Genomic DNA, 18356 nt, shown 5'->3' with positions numbered 1-18356 from the left:
AGCTGTTTTGCTTGGAAGAAAATATCGAGCAAGGAAAACTTTCTTTAACTCGTTCCATGTGGTGACTGAGTTGGAAGGAAGAGATTGAAGCCATCTTCTAGCGCTATCTCTTAACGAGAAAGGAAAAAGACGAAGTCGAATTGCCTCTAAAGTGACACCATTAGCTTTAACAGTATCAGCGTATTGGACAAATACGGATAAATGAAGGTTTGGATCCTCGGTAGGATTTCCAGAGAATTGGTTCTGTTGCACTGCCTGCAACAGTGAAGGTTTAAGTTCAAAGTTGTTTGCTTCGATTGCGGGTGGAGCAATACTCGAATGCGGTTCATCTTGCGATGGAGCGGCGTAATCTCGAAGAGCACGAGCTGGTTCTGCCATCTCGGGTATCGAAGGGAAAATATTTTTGAAATCAGGAAGTTCAACAGGAGGGAGATTGTTTGCAGCACGATATTCTCGAATTCGTCGTAAGACTCGGAGATATAGTTCGATATCGTTGATTCATAAGTAGAACGGTTCTCCTTGTGAGCGAGTGCGTGGCATACAAATCAACGAAAGAAAGAAAAGAAAAAGAAAAGCCTTAGTCTCTACAGCATAACAGAAGAGTTACGATATCGACTAAATAAAAGTCCCCGGCAACGGCGCCAAAAACTTGATCGCTCGACTTTATGAGTCGAATTGGGGTACAAACTGCAAGTGCACAGTTCTATCGCGTAGTTTTAAAAGATATCGATCCCACAGGGACTTATGAATCAATATACCGTTTTCTAAGGTTACTTCGTAAAGTTAAGGCAGGTAATACTTTGATTGTTTGGGGGAAAAGCTAAAACTAAAATAAGATCTAAAATAAATATCTAATAAGCGGATATCGGTATGTAGTTCGTCGTAATTAGGGAATCAATTCTTTGTTGGTTTCTTGGTTTTAAAATAAATCTTTCCAGTTGACGCTATTGATTAAAAGTCTTATCTCAAACTCTCGCTCTGTTGAATAAACTATGATTTTATATTAACGTAGCTGTCACTTATAGTTAAGTCAAAAATCACTTTTTGAAAACAATAGGATCCGTAGAAACTCTTTTTAAGAAAACACTAATCGTTTAAACACCCTTATCTCAAACTCTCGCTCTGTTGACTTAGGTTATATAATTAAATTCAAATGCTTAACTCTCGTCCTCACATTCAATCTTTAAAAATACTTTTTGAAAAAGGTTAGAATTTAATTAACTCTAAAAATTGCTCTCGCCTTGATCTAGAATTAATGTCCAATTTACACTGTCCAGTCAAAAACTCAAACTCTCGCTCTATTGCTTTTAACTTCTTTATGTCTTTTACTTTCGTACAAAAACCTTGTTATTAAACCTGTAAATTGAGACCGTAAAAAGAGTGATTTTAATTTTAAACTTAATTAAACCAATTTGGTTTTGATTCCTTCATTCCGCTTACTCTACATACCGATACCTAAGTAAATCAGCCAGACATGCTAAACAGACTTAAATAATTATCATGCATAAACAGATTCATCTCAGGCAAATAATATAAATAAATAGTAAAACAGGGCATATATAAATTCAAACAATAATTAAAGAACCTGAGAAATTAAATAGCAGTCTTGAACACTCCACCACAGGTCGGTTGGATTTGTTCTTGAATTCTTCAATCAGGCAGGAAAATAAAAGCGAAGGAATAAAAAACTAGATTCTAACGTAAGGTTAGATCCGGTAAAAGGTACACAATAGTTTCTGGTGTAGAAACTATTGTGCGAAAAATTAATTAATTGCTGGAAAAGAAAATAGAAGTTGCAAAGGAAACAATGTAAAAAAAACGTAAAAATAATGCTGTAAAAGGAAATGTGCTTGTACTGCTGGAAGAGAAAAATTGCAAAAGCGAAAACGGCAAAGAAATCTGGAAAAAGGCGTGGAACGTGGAACCGAGAGCTTTCCAAAAAGCTACTATTTATACTGCTACTTGTGTAACTGCCTTCCAAGGGTTTTCCGTGTACACGGTCTTTACGTTCCGAGGGCCAAGCGCGGAAATAGCTTCAACGTGGTCAGTTGCGTTCCTGGTGCCAAAAATATAGGGGAATGGTGTGACGTCCGTCACACCATGTGTGATGCTCGTCACAGGAGTGTGCAAAGCGTGACGCTCGTCACAGCCTTTGTGACGCTCGTCACAGGCACAACGCTTGTGATTTTTGGGCTGGGCTTTGGCCTTTGGTATTTGCTTCTTTTCATTCCTTTTTGCACCTCCTTTTCTTCCTTTTTTACTTGTGCTACAAATAAACCACCTGAGATAAATAGAAAGAAAATACCGCGTAATATCTAATAAAATGAAATAAATTGAAGTAAATAATAATATAATTTAATTAAATTGAGTCCGAAACTCTGTTGAAAAATTTATCAAATTACTCTTTATTTAAAATAAAGAAAAATATATTTTTTAAACATTTATTTACATTCTTAAAAAACATTTTTTTTCAAAATGTCGATAACAAAAATATGTTTAAAAAATTAAATAAAAAGGAAAATTAATTGTGAGAAGAAAAATTAAACATTAATTGAAAGAAAAAATGAAAATTTATAGTAAAAAATATAAATTACATAAATATTCATTCTTTAATTAGTTATTTTTAAAGAAAAATTGAATTTAGTCAAAATAAACTGAACGTAAGTTGTTAATTTACTCTTTAATTATAGAAATCAAGACACACGTGAATGTAGGGGTGTTTCAAACCAATTTAAATAAAAATCGCAAATCGATTTAAAAAATTAAAACCGCAAAAAATCAAATATTATTATATGTGTTTGCATGTCATGTTGTAAAAATCGTTTGGTTCAGATTGAATTTCAGATTGACTTTTTAAAATCAATCCAAACTAAATCAAAATGGATGTATATATTTTTATTCTTATTTTAAATATGGTATGTTGTTATAATTTATTATTTAATTATATTTATTCTTTTAATATTATTTATTAATTTAGTTTATTTTATTTATTTTTATTATTTATTTTGTTTCAATCATAATCTATCATTCTTATTTTGTAATATTAATTTTAATATATTATATGTTATATTATATTAAATCTATTATTTATTGTTATTTTTAAAATCTTAAAAAAGATATAATATATATTTTGGATATTTAAAAACTTATCCAAATTAAATCACATGAAACTGGATCAGACCAGATCAGATTTTTCTAATCAATTATATAAAATCGAACACCGTATGTGAATGTGTTAAATCTTTTTTTACATTAATTAATAGTTTTTGAAAGAGTCAAAAGCAATTTTAAAGGTTTAGAATCGATTTTAAGTAATTTTGAGGTATTTAATTTTTTAAAATTAGAATTGATTATACCTCTATAATTGATTTTATTTGAAGTTACAATTGGTATCTTTTGAGTTTACACAGAAATTTATTTCTCAACACATTTTTACATAAATATATCCAAAAACAAATCAATTTTATTAAACTCAATTTATTAACCAAACTCAACTCTCTCATCAATTATGTCAACTTTGAATCCAAACACACACTAAGTTTTCAATATTCCACCATTTCTGCCCAATTTTTGCGTTGGATTTTGAATTATTTAGCCTACTCTAAGTAATAATATAGGATGCACTTGCTAAACTCAAAAAATAGTTTCAAGTACCAATGTTTATTGTTTCTTTCAATCCAAACTTGGACAAGAGGATTTAAAAAATAAACTACCTCAATAGTTGAACCATACAAAAAAAATTGGTTTATTTAGATTAACTTATTTCAACTTATGTTATGCCATAAACACTTGTAATATTTTTTTTAAAAGCTTAAATAGTTCATTTGGTTTTAGTACACAATCAAAATCGAACCTAAGGTTGCACAGAAGCTCCAGCAGCAACCATGGCATGTTTCTCAACATACACCCATCAAGCAAGGTTGCACCCATGCAAATAAATGCCTCATCCTCAACAATGCATCCTTGTAACACAACACATTGTCAAATCCTTAGATAATGTTCACACAAGAGATCTTTAATTTTAAGTCATTCACAAAATGATCACGTATACTTTTTACTCTTTTAATATATAAGACAATTCTCTCGTTCAAATTAGACAACAACACGAACAAGAGAATTGTCTTGTATATTAGATGAAGATCCAAATTAATGATGTTAACATCACCTTCACACAAAAATATCATCTTTCCAATATATGTGTTTTTGTTGAAGTAATGAAAAAATAAGGAAATAAGAATATTAAGTGTGACCCACTATTTTACCCAAAGAGAGGATAAGAGAAGAGAGTATACTATAGCTCTAGCACAAAGACAATAAATAAAAAATTTATTTAATCACAATTTAATCTAGAAAATATTTTATTAGATATTATTTAATTATTATATATTCCTTATAAATTTGGAGCCTTATTAAAGGTGTTAATAATTACCGCCAACATGTCAATCCATTCACCCAACACAATCCAACTCTTATTTTTATCGAATCAAAATTATGTATGTGTTCAACTCGAATGAAACCATTCAAATTCATTGGTATTTAATTCAAATAATAAGTTTGAAATTTAACTCAACTCATTGACATATCATATTATTTTTATTTTATTTTTTATAAACTATCTAGGATGATCTTTAAAATGTGTATATTATTTTCAATATAATTATAATTTTATTAATTTTTAAAAATTAAGTCTAAATTAAATTTGAGATATCAAATTCTTCTATTCAAAAGAGAGAGATATCTTAACATTTAAACTATATTTTATATCATTTTTATTTGTATTTTGACTTGATTTAAATTGTGAAAAAAATTAGATATAAAATATTATATTTTATTAAAATTAAATACTAAAATTTCATGGTTTTTTAATATTTTGGTAAAATAAACGTGTTAATTGAATACATATTTTATGTAAATTTTAAAAATCATAATTAGTGAGTGACCCGCGAATCCAACCCAATCCAATCTATTGATGGACGAGTTAGTTTGGTTTGGGTTTAATCTTAAAAATACGGATTGAACACTTAATCCAAATCAAATACTATTGATTGGGTTGAGTATCGAATTTAATCAAATTAGACTCAATCCAAATCACGAACACCCCTAAACTCTATACGGTAGACCGTCTTGCACACTCTTAGTCAAATCAAAATATATTCATAAATTATCATTTTCTTAATAGAACATAAAAATCTATATACATTATGACCAAATATACCATTAGACATTAGAAGGGGAACACCATGATTTATGCAGTGAGATCATCATAAATTAAAAGAAGGAAGTTCAAACAATTGTTATAGAGTCCAATAATGAATCATAACCATATGATCCTTTGAACAAATGATTCAACACATTTGATCATTTTTCTACCCAAAGTACTTTTCAAAAGCATTCAACCAAACCTATATGGGTGGGTCACCCTACCCCCATCACATAGTCACGGGCAATTTCCCTTTGAATTTAAAGATCTAATATGTCAACCTACCTACCACAATAGCACAAAACCACACCCTTCAATATATTTTCAACCATCAATCGTCATGTTTCATTTACATTAGTATGTGTTATGGGCCTCTAATTAAAAGGGCTTTCATCATTCATGTACCTTAAAATGAAGGGTGTGACATGGGTTTCTAATTTACCACAATGCCCTCATAAAACCAATTTCTGTCACACAACACAACCGGTTCAACAAACATAAACATCTTAGGTTAATTCTTGTCTTTTCCTACCAATAACTAATACAGTATCAAAAACCTACTCCTCAAAGGTTGTTGTTCTTTTTTCTTAACCTCTAAACCCTTTTTTGTTTATCACAACAAAAACAAAACCACATTCACTGTTATTTATCTTTCACTTTCATATTCTCATAATCATATCAAACTCTCAAATGGGGCACGAATCAGATTCCAAAGCCAAGTTGGTATTAGAAATTTGCTCCATTTCAACACGCTCTCCAACCTGTGTTCATACCATTCTTTCAAACCCAACCAACACAACTTTCATTGACTGGTATTGCATTCTTGGAGTAAGTTCTTTCAAAACTCTCTTTTTCTGTTCTTTCTCATTCATACATATATCTTAACATTGGGTTCTCATAGGTAGAAGAAAATGCAGGGCTAAATACGATTCGCAAGAGATACCATAAACTTGGTAGGTTTATTTGTTTTTACTGTTATATGAATTATGAAATATCCATTCTCTCTTATTTTGGTTTTTTTCTGTAGCTTTGCAGCTTCACCCAGATAAGAACAAACATCCAAAAGCTGAAATTGCCTTCAAGCTTGTTTCTGAGGCAAATGCATGTCTAACTAATGAAGCAAAACGAGAAGCTTTCGATTTTGCAAGATACAAGCATTTCTGCATTGAGTGCAAGAAAATTCCATATACAACAGACAATGTTTCTGTCAATTCCAATGGTTCAAGTTTCACGGCATGGAGTATTATCACAAGGTCAAAATCTCTTAAGTTTTGGAGAAATGTTAAGGATATTAGAGAGAGATTTAAGGAGGAGGCTAATGTGATTGAGAATTGTTTGAGAGTAAATTCAATGTCAAGGACAGAATCTCCACTCTACAATGTGCCTTCGCGGAGCAAGTCAGTGTATAGATTTGAGAAAGAAACTCCTGTTTTCGATCCCTCGGATTACCTGTATCAAGGCTATCCTCATATGAGAGGCTTTGTAAACAAGAATTGTTCCATGTTTTGGTACTTGCAGACGAATAATATGGTCCAAAATGAAAGGAGAGGAGCGCGACATAGTTCTCCGGTTTTTGAGGTAAAAAGAAGGAGTATGTTTTCAAACCAATTTGCTTTTGTACCTTCAAGATATTAATTAGCTTTAGAAGGTTTTTAACTTTCAATGGAAGCAATATGATTGTCCCATTCTCGCTTTACTTACCATTCATTTTTGAATTTGTCTTGATTATAAGAGGCTTGTGAAGAAGAAAGGTTTTGTCTTTGTCCCACATCGAAAACATACGAAACAAAATGAGGGAAATTGCTTATAAACTTTGTCTACATGTCCAACATCAGTAACGTACTAATCGTCTTCACGTGAATTTTATAAATTTCAAACCCCTATGTTTTGCATGGGACTCTCAATGTGCCTTTAAGTAAAGTTAATATTTTTCGTTACTAATTAGTAGGTTCGCATTCGATTCAATCACCTTTGACTCTCAAGCACCTTTATCACTTTGTCTTCAATTCACTTAATTACATAGACTCAAGGGAGTTGCATGATGCTAGTTACAATATTTTCTTGTTATTAATATTTGCATAGTTTATTTGTTACACTTTTTATTAATATTATAACCGAACCAATGCATCATCTTTCACTTTCCTCACATCAGGTAGAGGAGAACCCGAGGGGAGGGGTTAAACATGTCCCTGCTCTTGATTAGACAACCTTCATCATATCTCAAAGATTATCTTTGCAATTCATTCACTGATTCAATCAACCACTCACCTTCAGGTACTCCAGAGTTAGGTTGGTTGCCAAAGGTTACAACCAAATTGATGGGGTAGACTACTTTGATACATGCTCACATGTGGAAAAGATTACTATTGTTAGGCTTATCATTGTTATCACTTTCATCAATAACAGGCTCATTCATCAACTGTATGTGAATAATGCATGTTTTCATGGTGATCTCTAAGAAATGTTTCCAGGATCATTCCTTCAGGCATCAAAACTTCTAAACAAAACCAAGTCTGCAAGCTCAAAAAATCTTTTTATGTCTCAAACAAGTCAATCGCGAATATTATGAAAAACTCATTTCAACACTCAATAATAATGGTTACACACAAGCCAATGCACAACATTCCTTGTTCACTAAGAAAGTGCCCAATTCCTTCACTCTCCTTTTGGTTTATCTTGATGATATCATCCTTGCAGAAAATTCTTTAAGTGAATTTGACAGGACCAAATTCATATAACACCAACAATTCAAATAAAAAAATCTAGGTTAATTAAAGTACTTCCTTAGCCTAGAAGCTGCTCATTCTAAAGTAGGTATCTCTTTGTACCAGAGAAAATATTTCACAGATTTTTTATTTGACACAGGCATGATTGGCTCCAAACAAATTTCCACTCATGCAGATCCTTCCATCAAGTTATTCCATAATCATATCCCTACATATCATGACATTCCTTCCTACAGAAGGTTGATTGGTAGACTATTTTACTTAACAACAACCCGACAAGACATCACATTCATCACTCAGCAACTTTGTAAATTCCTTAACAAACCAACCAACACACATTTTAATGCAGCTAATAAGGTCCTTCGATACCTTAAACATTATCCTACTCAAGAATTGTTCTTTCTCGAAATTCCTCAATGCACCTCCTTGGATTCTCAGATGCTCATTAGGCAGGTTGTGTGGAAAGTAGGAGATGAATATCGGGCTAATATTTTTTCATAGGCAAATCTCTTATTTCTTGGTGCACAAAGAAATAGATGAATGTTTCTAGATCATTTTCAGAAGTTAAATACTGTGCATTAGTTGTTGTTGAATTGTAATTTCTTGTGTCAAAGCAGGTTGCTCGACAGAAACAGGAAAGTGTCCAACCACCTAGTGTGTTGAGTAGTGTTAGCTATTTTTTGACTTTTATAGTTTTGGGCATTGACTTGAGGTCCAAGTTAACCTAAATCTGTAAATAGAGGGAGTAACCTTTATTTTGTAATAGAAGTGAATAGAGCATTCATAATATTGTATTCACAGTATTTTGCAGTTGAAAAGTGAATAAGAAGTTTTCCACAGTTTGTGGGCAGAGAGAAACTCTACAGAATTATATTTCTCTTCTTCATCGTTCTATACACTATCTCTTTCTCTATTATTCATTTCTTTTCATTACCATTGTGTGTGTAATAACAATCGTGTTCATCAAGATTGATTGAAATTCTCCATAGGTTTTGGGGGATTTCCAACATCTGGTATCAAGAGCTCCGATTTAATCGATTTTTGGGAAGAAAATCACCATGGCAACGAATCATCCAAAACGGGCATTTTCCAGCAAATCTTTTGATTCTCAAGAACAACAATTATGAGAATTGGTGCAAGTAGATGAAGGTTGTGTTCTGTTATCAAGATCTTTAGGATCTTGTGAAGGAAGGAGTAGCAACACTTGCAGAAGCCGCGACGGATCAAGAAAAGGATGCACATAAAGAATTGAAGAAGAAAGATTATAAATCTCTCTTTATGATCCATCAATGTGTTGATGCAGATAACTTTGAAAAGGTTAGTGATGCAGAGTCAGCGAAAGAAGCATGAGAAATTCTGGAGATATTGTTTGGAGGCGCGGAGAAGGTGAAAGAGGTGAGGTTACAAACTCACAAAAGAACGTATGAATTGCTTCAGATGGAAGACAATGAAAGCATAACTAATTTCTTTACCAAGGTTACGAAAATGGTGAATCAAATCAAGGTATGTGGAGAAGTGTTGACATCAAGATCTGTTGTTAGAAAGATCTTAAGGTCGTTGGCTCCAAAGTTCGACTACGTGGTAGTAGCCATAGAAGAGTCGAAAGATCTATCAAAACTGACAAAGGAAGAGCTTCAAAGGACGCTTGAATCTCATGAAAAAAGAATGGTTGAAAGAGCTGCAGGAAAGTCGAAAAGTTATATGGCTTTGAAGGCTCAATCAGCAAAAGAAAGAAAAGGCAAAGGAATCTGGAATGGCAACAAAGGCAGAGGAGGTTACAACAATTCGACTGGTCGAAATCAGCAAAAAGGAAACTGGTCGAATCAGAGAAAACCCTGGAACCAAGGAAACCAAAGAGATGGTGTTGCAGGTAGAGGAAGAAGTGATGGTCAAAAGCCATACAAGAGTCACATTCAGTGTTACAATTGTCAGAAGTATGGTCACTATTCTAGTGATTGTCCAGAAAAGCAGAAGAATCAAGAAACATATGCAAAGCTGGAGAAACACGAAGAAGAAGAAGAAGAGACGTTGTTGATGATTACAACAAGAGAAGAAGAGACATTCAAGGACCAGTGGTACTTGGACTCAGGATGCTCATCACACATGTCTGGAAGAAAAGATTGGCTTGTCAACATAAAGCCCTCAATGAAGAACATGGTGAAATTTGCAAATGACAACACTCTAGCAGCTGAAGGTGTTGGTGATGTTCTGATTATGAGGAAAGATGACAAGAGGTCAGTAACTTCAAATGTGTTGTACATACCAGGCATGAAGAATAATTTGCTCAGCATAGGGCAATTGGTCGAAAATAACTACAAGGTGGCAATCGAAGACAAGATGATGAGAGCTTTCGACTCAAATGGAAGGTTGATCTTGAAGGCTTCAATGTCTCAAAATAGAACCTTCAAGATTGAACTAAATGTGATGGAGCATAAGTGCCTTGCAACAGCAGCCAGCAGAGATGAATGGATATGGCATTACAGATTTGGCCATCTCAATTTCAAAGACATTAGAGATTTGAAGAGAAGAAATATGGTTAAGGATTACCAGAAATCGACATTCCAAATGAAGTGTGTGAAGAATGTGTGCAGGCAAAGCAACATAAGAACAACTTCAATAGGGATGCAGGAAGCAGGTTGTCATACCCCAAAAATTACCCATCATTTTTCCTAAAAAAAAAAAAAAAAAAAAAAAAAAAAAAAAAAAAAAAAAAAAAACGAAAAAAAAAAAAAAAAAAAAAAAGAAAAAAAAAATTTAATTAATTAATTAATTAATTAATTAATTAATTAATTAATTAAATAATTAAAATAAATAAATAAATAAAATATAACAAATTATTTTGGACTTGGGTCTCCCTCATTCCAAGCCCATTACCCACGAAATTAGTCTATAAATACTGAAGTTTCAGTAGAGGAGTTAGACTTGGAGTTTACACTGGGAGATTCACTGGAGAAAGAAGGAAGAGAAGCAAAACACTCTGAGGTTTCCTTGGAACAAAACCTTGAGGAAAAAGAAAGAGAGAGAACAGAGAAGGACGGATAGAAACTTTGGCATAGGAACCCTGCCTACCCGGAGAATTCAGAGTAAAGAAACCCTGAAGGCAGCCCATCTGCACCGAAGCCATCGCCGTCCAATTCCCGCTGCCTAACTTATTCCGATACTACAAGTGGTCAATCCCTTCAACCTTGAATTGGCAAACAGGTTTGCGTATCTCTATTGTTTATACTTTCAATTGGCCATATCTACATATATAATGCATCATGATTAAATGTTGATATATAATTTGCTTTCGTATGGGAATTTAAATATGCCTGAATACCCTGAATGTTTGACCATGTTATTCCTGTGATAAAATGCCATAAAATTCAAAGTTCCTAACATGGGGCTGTTTTCAAATTCAAAATCCGTGGCCTTCGCTAGGCGAGGCAGAGGCGAACGAGACAGTACCTGATTCTTCTAGTCTGTTTTTTTTATGTTTTTATCATAGCCATGCATTATTCATCCTATCCTATTTATTGTTGTGATATTTCTCCGGTGTAATCTTCGATTGCACCCTGATTTGGTGTTCTGACATGTTTCTTTTTTTGAGTTTCGTAAAGGTTCACATATCCCAGGAAAAGGTTATTGGCTAGGTATTCCACTTTATTTGTGGGATACCCTTGTGGAGTTTCACCCTAAATTAATTTTTAATGTATTAATTTCTAATGTATTAATTTTTTAATATATTATTTTTAATAATTTTAATGTGGAGTTTCATCCTAATTATATAATTAATTGTAAAACTTTGCCTTTGAATAAGTGATCTTGGACCTCTCTTTGTTGCCTTACGATTACGATATTACGGTCATGTCCCGCGAACGTGGGGATACCCTTAGCAAAGACCCTTCGGTTAAATCATCATAAAATAAATTATAGTCCCTCGGATGTTGCCTTCGAATATACAACTTTGTCCCTCGATGACCCTCCGATGTTGCCTACGGTTAAAAGATGATAGTCCCTTCGAATGCTAAGATATCCTCGTAACTGTTGCCTTCAATGACCTATCGATGACCCTACGATGACCCTTTTACATCCAAAGGATAAAACTACTTATTTCTCAATAATAAGGACAGTTTTACCCTCATAAGGATAGGAAATACTCATAAAGACCTTGGGTCGGTATAACTCTTAATTGCTGGCTCACAACCTAAAACATTTTTTCACACCTCACACCTTTCAAAATACCTTCAGAAAATCACCACTTGGTATACATTCATACTAGAATCATTACCGAGTTATATTTTTCTAAACAATTTTCAAAACTAAACGAGATAATCACTTTGTATACATTCATACAAGAATCATTACAAAGTTAAATTCTCTTTTCAAAACAATTTTTCTAAACAATTCACAAACACTTTTTTTTTAGACAAAAATAATATAAGTGATCGAGCAATTAAGAGCCCATGGATAACCATGGATACAAAGGGTGCTAACACCTTCCCTTTGTATAATGTACCTCCCGAACCCAAAATCTAAATTAAGGTCTTTCCTGTTCTTTTCCACCTTTCCTTATTGGATAAAAGAAAAGTCGGTGGTGACTCTTGCTAACCGCGACATTGCGATAAAAAGCAAAACACAAAAAGTCCAGTTCACCGTATGACAGAACTGGCGACTCTGCTGGGGACCCTAAATATTTAAAAAGAGAGGTTACCTTACAAACAAGATCACTTATTCAATTTGTCTGATTTATTTTTAAGGGATTGCTTGGGTATGTTATGCTTGAGTGAAAGATCCTACACCCGGATCTAGTGTACCTTAGGTAAGTAGCAAGAGATCATCGCGACTGTCCGGCGTATACTGGAATGGTCAAAATGATGGCTACGGTTAATGTGGCACTTTGGATGTCCTGATGTTCCTCATGTTAGTTGAGGAAATATTTGGCATTCGCGTGGTGTCATAAAAGCATTAACCAGACCTTTAGAACCCTAATTGACTCATCCTGGCCATTAGAAAGTAGTGAGATAACTGGCTTCGGTTCCGACTGGAGTTGGTTGAGACTCGATACTACACTCTTTGAGATTGGACTTTAGGGAAGCTTCGGTCAACCACTTGGTGTTGCACTGAAGTGGACTTAAGGAAAGGTCAATGATTTGAGATCCTTCTAGAACCCGGTTACTATTCTAAGACAGGTTGAACCAACCAAACTTCAGTGGGGAGGGTATTTACCTATGGAACTCACGCAAGCCTTAAAACCTAGGAATGATTGTTGTGTGACTTGCTTGTGCTTGTTATTTATCTAACAACATGACATCATAACAACATAACATTATAACATCATGGCATTGTACTAACCATTTCAAGGATTTAGGGATTTAACTCTGCTAAAAAAAAAACAAAAACAAAAGCAAAAACAAGAGAGAAAAGAAAAAAAAGCTCTTTTTGTTAGTTTATGCAAAGTTAAATCCCGAAAGTCCTTGAAAACATTTCATACATTGCATTGCATCGCATAACAGGTATTCTAAAGGATCAGTGTTCTCACGATTTTCCTATCAAACAGATTCCAGCAGATTCAAACAGATTGAACAATGGCTCTCGAACAAACTGTCAAAGATCTCCAGGCCCAGAATGCTCAATTCCAGGAAATGATGCTGAGCTTATCTAAGGGGCAGAAAGAACTGAAAGCTCTTTTGATGGAGAAGAAGAAGGACCAGAAACCTGTGGGTTACATCAACCGGGGAGAAGGCTTAAGGGACAGGTTACAGGAGTCAAGATTAGAATTCCGAAGGATTCAGAAGAAGAGACCGAGAATGATTCGGAAGATGAGAATCCTAATCTCGTCAATTCTGAGGACGACGATGAAGATTATGAACATGAACAGTACTCTCCGAAGGATGATAAGTACAAGTTGCTGGAAGAACGTATGCTAGCTATGGAGGGGCAGAAAGTGCCCGGTCTGGATTTCGAAAACTTGGGTCTGGTCTCTGATGTGGTCATTCCCCGCAAATTCAAGGTTCCCATTTTCACTAAGTATGATGGTGCCTCTTGTCCTCAGATGCATCTAAGGGCTTATGTGAGAAAGATTCAGCCGCACACTACTGATAAGAAACTGTGGATCCATTTCTTCCAAGAGAGTCTGTCTGGCACACAGTTAGAGTGGTATTATCAGCTTGAGAGCTCTAACATCCGCACATGGACTGATTTAGCAACAGCTTTCTACAAGCACTACCAGTATAATTCTGAGTTAGCGCCTACTCGGCTACAGCTACAAAATATGACTATGGGCTCTAAAGAAAGTTTCAAAGAATATGCTCAAAAGTGGAGAGATTTGGCTGGCAGAGTCAAACCCCCTATGACTGATCGAGAGTTAGTGGACATGTTCATGGGTACACTGACTGGCCCATTCTACAGCCATCTACTGGGAAGTTCCTCGTCAGGTTTCACTGAACTTATCTTGACAGGTGAACGGGTTGAAAGCGGCATTCGAAGTGGAAAGATACAGGCAGCTACTTCTGCAAGCACCAAAAAGTCCTATCAGGGAAAGAGTGAATCAAATGCTGTGTACAGTGAGAGGAAGCATAACAAGAAGAATCGTGACCATACTGTTGGGGCAGTTACAATTGCCGCACCGCCATCTCAGAACTTCCAACACAGACAAGACAGGTCGAGAAGACAGTTTACCAAGATCAATATGACTTTAACCCAAGCACTGCAGAGTATGTTAAAGGCCAATTTGATTACCCTCAGAGGCCCTCCTGCAAATCCCAACACTACTTCTCCTCGTTATAATCCCAACGCCAGGTGTGCCTATCACTCCGATAGCCCCGGGCATGATACGAATGATTGCTGGTTGTTGAAGAACAAGATTCAGGATATGATCGACGCTGGAGAAATTGAATTTGATCCTCCGGCGACCCCCAATGTCATCACAGCACCTATGCCTAATCATGACCAGAATGTTAATGTTGTGGACGACAATTCTCACGTTACTGACGTTGCTGATTTAGCATCTCCTCTCCTGATCGTTAAGAAGAATTTATTGCAAGCTGGTTTATTTCCAGGTTGTGCTGAAGATTGCGATCTCTGTGTACTCCGACCCAATGATTGTTTGAAGTTGAAGAACGGCATTCAACGGCTGATGGATGATCGTACAATTCTATTTGAAAGGGTTCCTAAGGTGGACAACTCTATTGAAGAGGTATCTGTGATTGCTAGGTCCAAAGCTCCAGTGAAGATTACCGCTACTAGAGTGCCTGTGAAGATTACCGCTGAGCCCAAAGTGGCTCCCCTGATTATTACCGCACCTGGCCCCGTGCCATATTCCTCCAGCAAAGCTATTCCGTGGAACTATGGAGGCGACGTTTACATCCATGGCATAAAGCAGGTTGGTAGTTCTGCTAATCCTAATGATATTGTGGGGACTAGTAAAGTTACTCGAAGTGGAAGGATCTACTCCCCAGAAATCTCACCTCCCGCTCCCGAAATTCGAGGAAAAAGACCAGTCAATCCTCCTCAGTCAGAGACATCGGTCGAAGTTACTTCTGAAGATGTTGCCAAACAGGAAATGGAAGAGATGCTGAAAATCATCCGTAAGAGCGATTTTGATGTAGTGGAACAATTGGGGCATACTCCGTCTAAAATCTCAATGTTGTCCTTGTTATTATCCTCTGAATCCCATGCCAATGCATTGATGAAATTCTTGAAGACCGCTCATGTGCCTCAAGAAACATCCGTCGATCAATTCGAACATTATGTTGCTAATTTGACTGTTGACAATGGCCTAGGCTTTTCCGATGCTGACCTGACGCCAGCAGGAAAGAATCACAATAAAGCTCTGCATATCTCCATCGAGTGTGAGGGGATCACCCTGGCTCACGTGTTGATCGACAACGGCTCTTCCTTGAATGTGCTCCCGAAAGCTGTACTCGATAAATTTGACTACAAAGGCATTGAACTGAAACCTAGTGATGTTGTGGTGCGTGCTTACGATGGTGCGAAGAGTGTTGTCTATGGTGAGGTGGTTCTCCCTATCAAGATAGGACCTCAAGTCTTCAACACTACCTTTCACGTGATGGACATTCGTCCCGCCTACTCCTGCTTGTTGGGGCGCCCTTGGATCCATGGGGCAGGTGCGGTAGCTTCGTCGCTTCATCAAAAGCTGAAGTATCCAATAGCAGGCATGGTTGTCACTGTATGTGGAGAAGAAGAGTATATTGTCAGTAGTGTGCAAGCCTTCAAATACGTCGAGATGGATGGTGAATTCTTTGAGACTCCTTCTCAGTCATTTGAAGTGGTTCCTCCACCCAGTCCTGTCCTTAAGCCAACTCCCCTTGTGCCCAAGGTTGTTCGTGCTCCCCCTGTCATGATCTCTCTGAAAGATGCTCAAGCCGCGATTGAAAATGGTGATCGTGCTGGTTGGGGTCAACTGATCAATGTACCGTACAAGTCTGATAAAGCTGGCCTGGGGTTTAACTCTGGAAAGATAGTCAAAAATCAGATTAATGCTATGGAAGATGCTGATAGTGATTGCGACTTGGATAGCTGGATTTTCCCAACAATTGGTGACGGACTCAACAATTGGAAGACTGAAGACATTATCCCGATTTCCTTTAGTCAGGAGTAATTGTTATTGCTATTTTAGTATTTCAAAAGCATTGTGTCTATGCCCGAGGCACAATGGCTAATTTTAAGGGTTTGTCATTTCATAAGCATATTCATATTCAATAGATCAATGGACTTTTTGCATTCAAATATTGCGCTCTTTATCTTTCCTGTCATTTTTCAAACAAGCTATGTTTCTTGCACACACTCACGTAACAATTTGCCGATCCATATCCACTCTGGATCCTGTTGGTAATGACTCTGCTACTGTTCATTATGACTTTGAAAATCCGATCTACCAAGCCGAGGATGGAAGCGAGGAAGATTGTGAAGTCCCTGGAGAACTTGCCCGACTACTGCAAGAAGAAAAGACTATACAGCCGCATGAGGAATCAATTGAAATTGTAAATCTGGGTACTGAAATAAACAAGAAAGAAGTCAGAGGTTTCTTGGGGCACTCGAATTACATTGCCCGATTCATTCCACACTTGACTGCTACCTGCAAACCCATCTTCAAATTACTGAGACAAAATCAAGAGATGGTATGGAATGATGAATGCCAAGAAGCTTATGACAAAATCAGGAAATATCGCCAAGAACCTCCAGTTCCGATGCCACCAGTTGAAGGAAGACCTTTAATTACGTATTTGACCGTGTTAGAAAATTCAATGAGGTGTGTTGGGGCAACATGACGAGTCTGGTCGAAAAGAGCATGCCATATACTGCCTTAGCAAAAGGTACCGACTGTGAAACAAGATACTCACAGCCCGAGAAAGCTTGCTGTGCTTTGGCCTGGGCTGCTCGCCGACTAAGACAGTATATGTTGAATCATACCACCTTATTGACTTCTAAGATGGATTCTATCAAATACCTATTTGAGAAACCTGCTGTCTCCTGAAAGAGTTATCACTGACAATGGTACTAATTTGAACAACAAGATGATTACTGAACTCTGCACGCAGTTCAAAATAAAACACCATAACTCTTCTCCGTACCGGCCAAAGATGAACGGCGCCGTGGGGACTGCTAACAATATCAAGAAGGTCATGCAAGAAATGACAGTAACATACAAAGACTGGCATGAGATGTTACCCTTTACTCTTTACGGTTATCGCACTTCAGTGCGCACTACGACAGGGGCAACTCCGTTCTCTTTAGTCTATGGAATGGAAGCCATCTTACTAGTGGAAGTTCAGATTCCCTCTCTAAGAATCATGAAAGAGGCGGGCTTAGATGAAGATGAATGGATTCAGACTCGACTCGATCAGATAAATCTGATTGATGAGAAGAGACTTGCGGCTGTTTGTCATGGGCAGATATATCAGAAATGCATGACCCAGGCATTTAACAAAAGAGTTAAGAGACAGGTGTACCAACTTGGCGACTTGGTGATCAAGCGTATCATTCTACCACAAGGTGATCCCAGAGGCAAATGGACTCCCACATACGAAGGGCCATTTGTGGTTAAGAAGGTATTCTCTGGTGGAGCCATGATACTCGCTACTATGGATGGTGAAGACTTCCCACATCCCGTGAACGCGGACATAGTTAAAAAATACTACGCATAAAAGAGACCCGCTAGATCGACGTATCTAGGCAAAAGTAAGGGCATCCCGGCGAACCAAAAGGGTTCGGGCAAAAATTAGGGATATATAAAAAAAAATGTACACCCGGCAAGTCGAAAACCTGAAAAGGCGGCTTGGGCAAAAAAGGGTATCCTGGTGGACTGAAAACCTGAAAAGGCGGTCCAGGCAAAAATTAGGGATTAAAGCGTATGACTATGTCCCGTTCTCAGTCAACTTCATCCAAGTTCAAGGGACTGACCAAGCCAATCACTTCTATCCGACAGC

The 18356-nt window shown here is 36.4% G+C and overlaps 1 protein-coding gene across 1 annotated transcript; it reads left to right on the top strand.

Annotated features, from left to right (window-relative positions):
* The first annotated feature begins 5573 nt into the window (after positions 1–5573).
* LOC127073260 (uncharacterized) lies at positions 5574–6885 on the top strand. The gene is made up of 3 exons (XM_051014404.1): positions 5574–6028; positions 6102–6153; positions 6228–6885. Exons 1-3 carry the CDS (start codon positions 5891–5893, stop codon positions 6833–6835), a joined length of 798 nt encoding a protein of 265 aa, XP_050870361.1. The 5' UTR covers positions 5574–5890; the 3' UTR covers positions 6836–6885.
* The last annotated feature ends 11471 nt before the right edge of the window (positions 6886–18356 follow it).

The sequence above is a fragment of the Lathyrus oleraceus genome, chromosome 4 (genome assembly GCF_024323335.1).
Source record: "Lathyrus oleraceus cultivar Zhongwan6 chromosome 4, CAAS_Psat_ZW6_1.0, whole genome shotgun sequence".
Classification (NCBI taxonomy): Eukaryota; Viridiplantae; Streptophyta; class Magnoliopsida; order Fabales; family Fabaceae; genus Lathyrus; species Lathyrus oleraceus.
The sequence above is the reverse complement of the archived record's forward strand: the minus strand, read 5'-3'. Positions and strand labels throughout refer to the sequence as shown.

What these genes read in the sequence shown, in the direction of transcription:
- LOC127073260 (XM_051014404.1), top strand. Translation starts at nt 5,891, where the DNA reads ATGGGGCACGAATCAGATTCCAAAGCCAAGTTGGTATTAGAAATTTGC. An exon ending in ACTGGTATTGCATTCTTGGA is followed by an intron (nt 6,029 to 6,101) that starts GTAAGTTCTTTC and finishes GGGTTCTCATAG; the next exon opens with GTAGAAGAAAATGCAGGGCT. An exon ending in CAAGAGATACCATAAACTTG is followed by an intron (nt 6,154 to 6,227) that starts GTAGGTTTATTT and finishes TTTTTTCTGTAG; the next exon opens with CTTTGCAGCTTCACCCAGAT.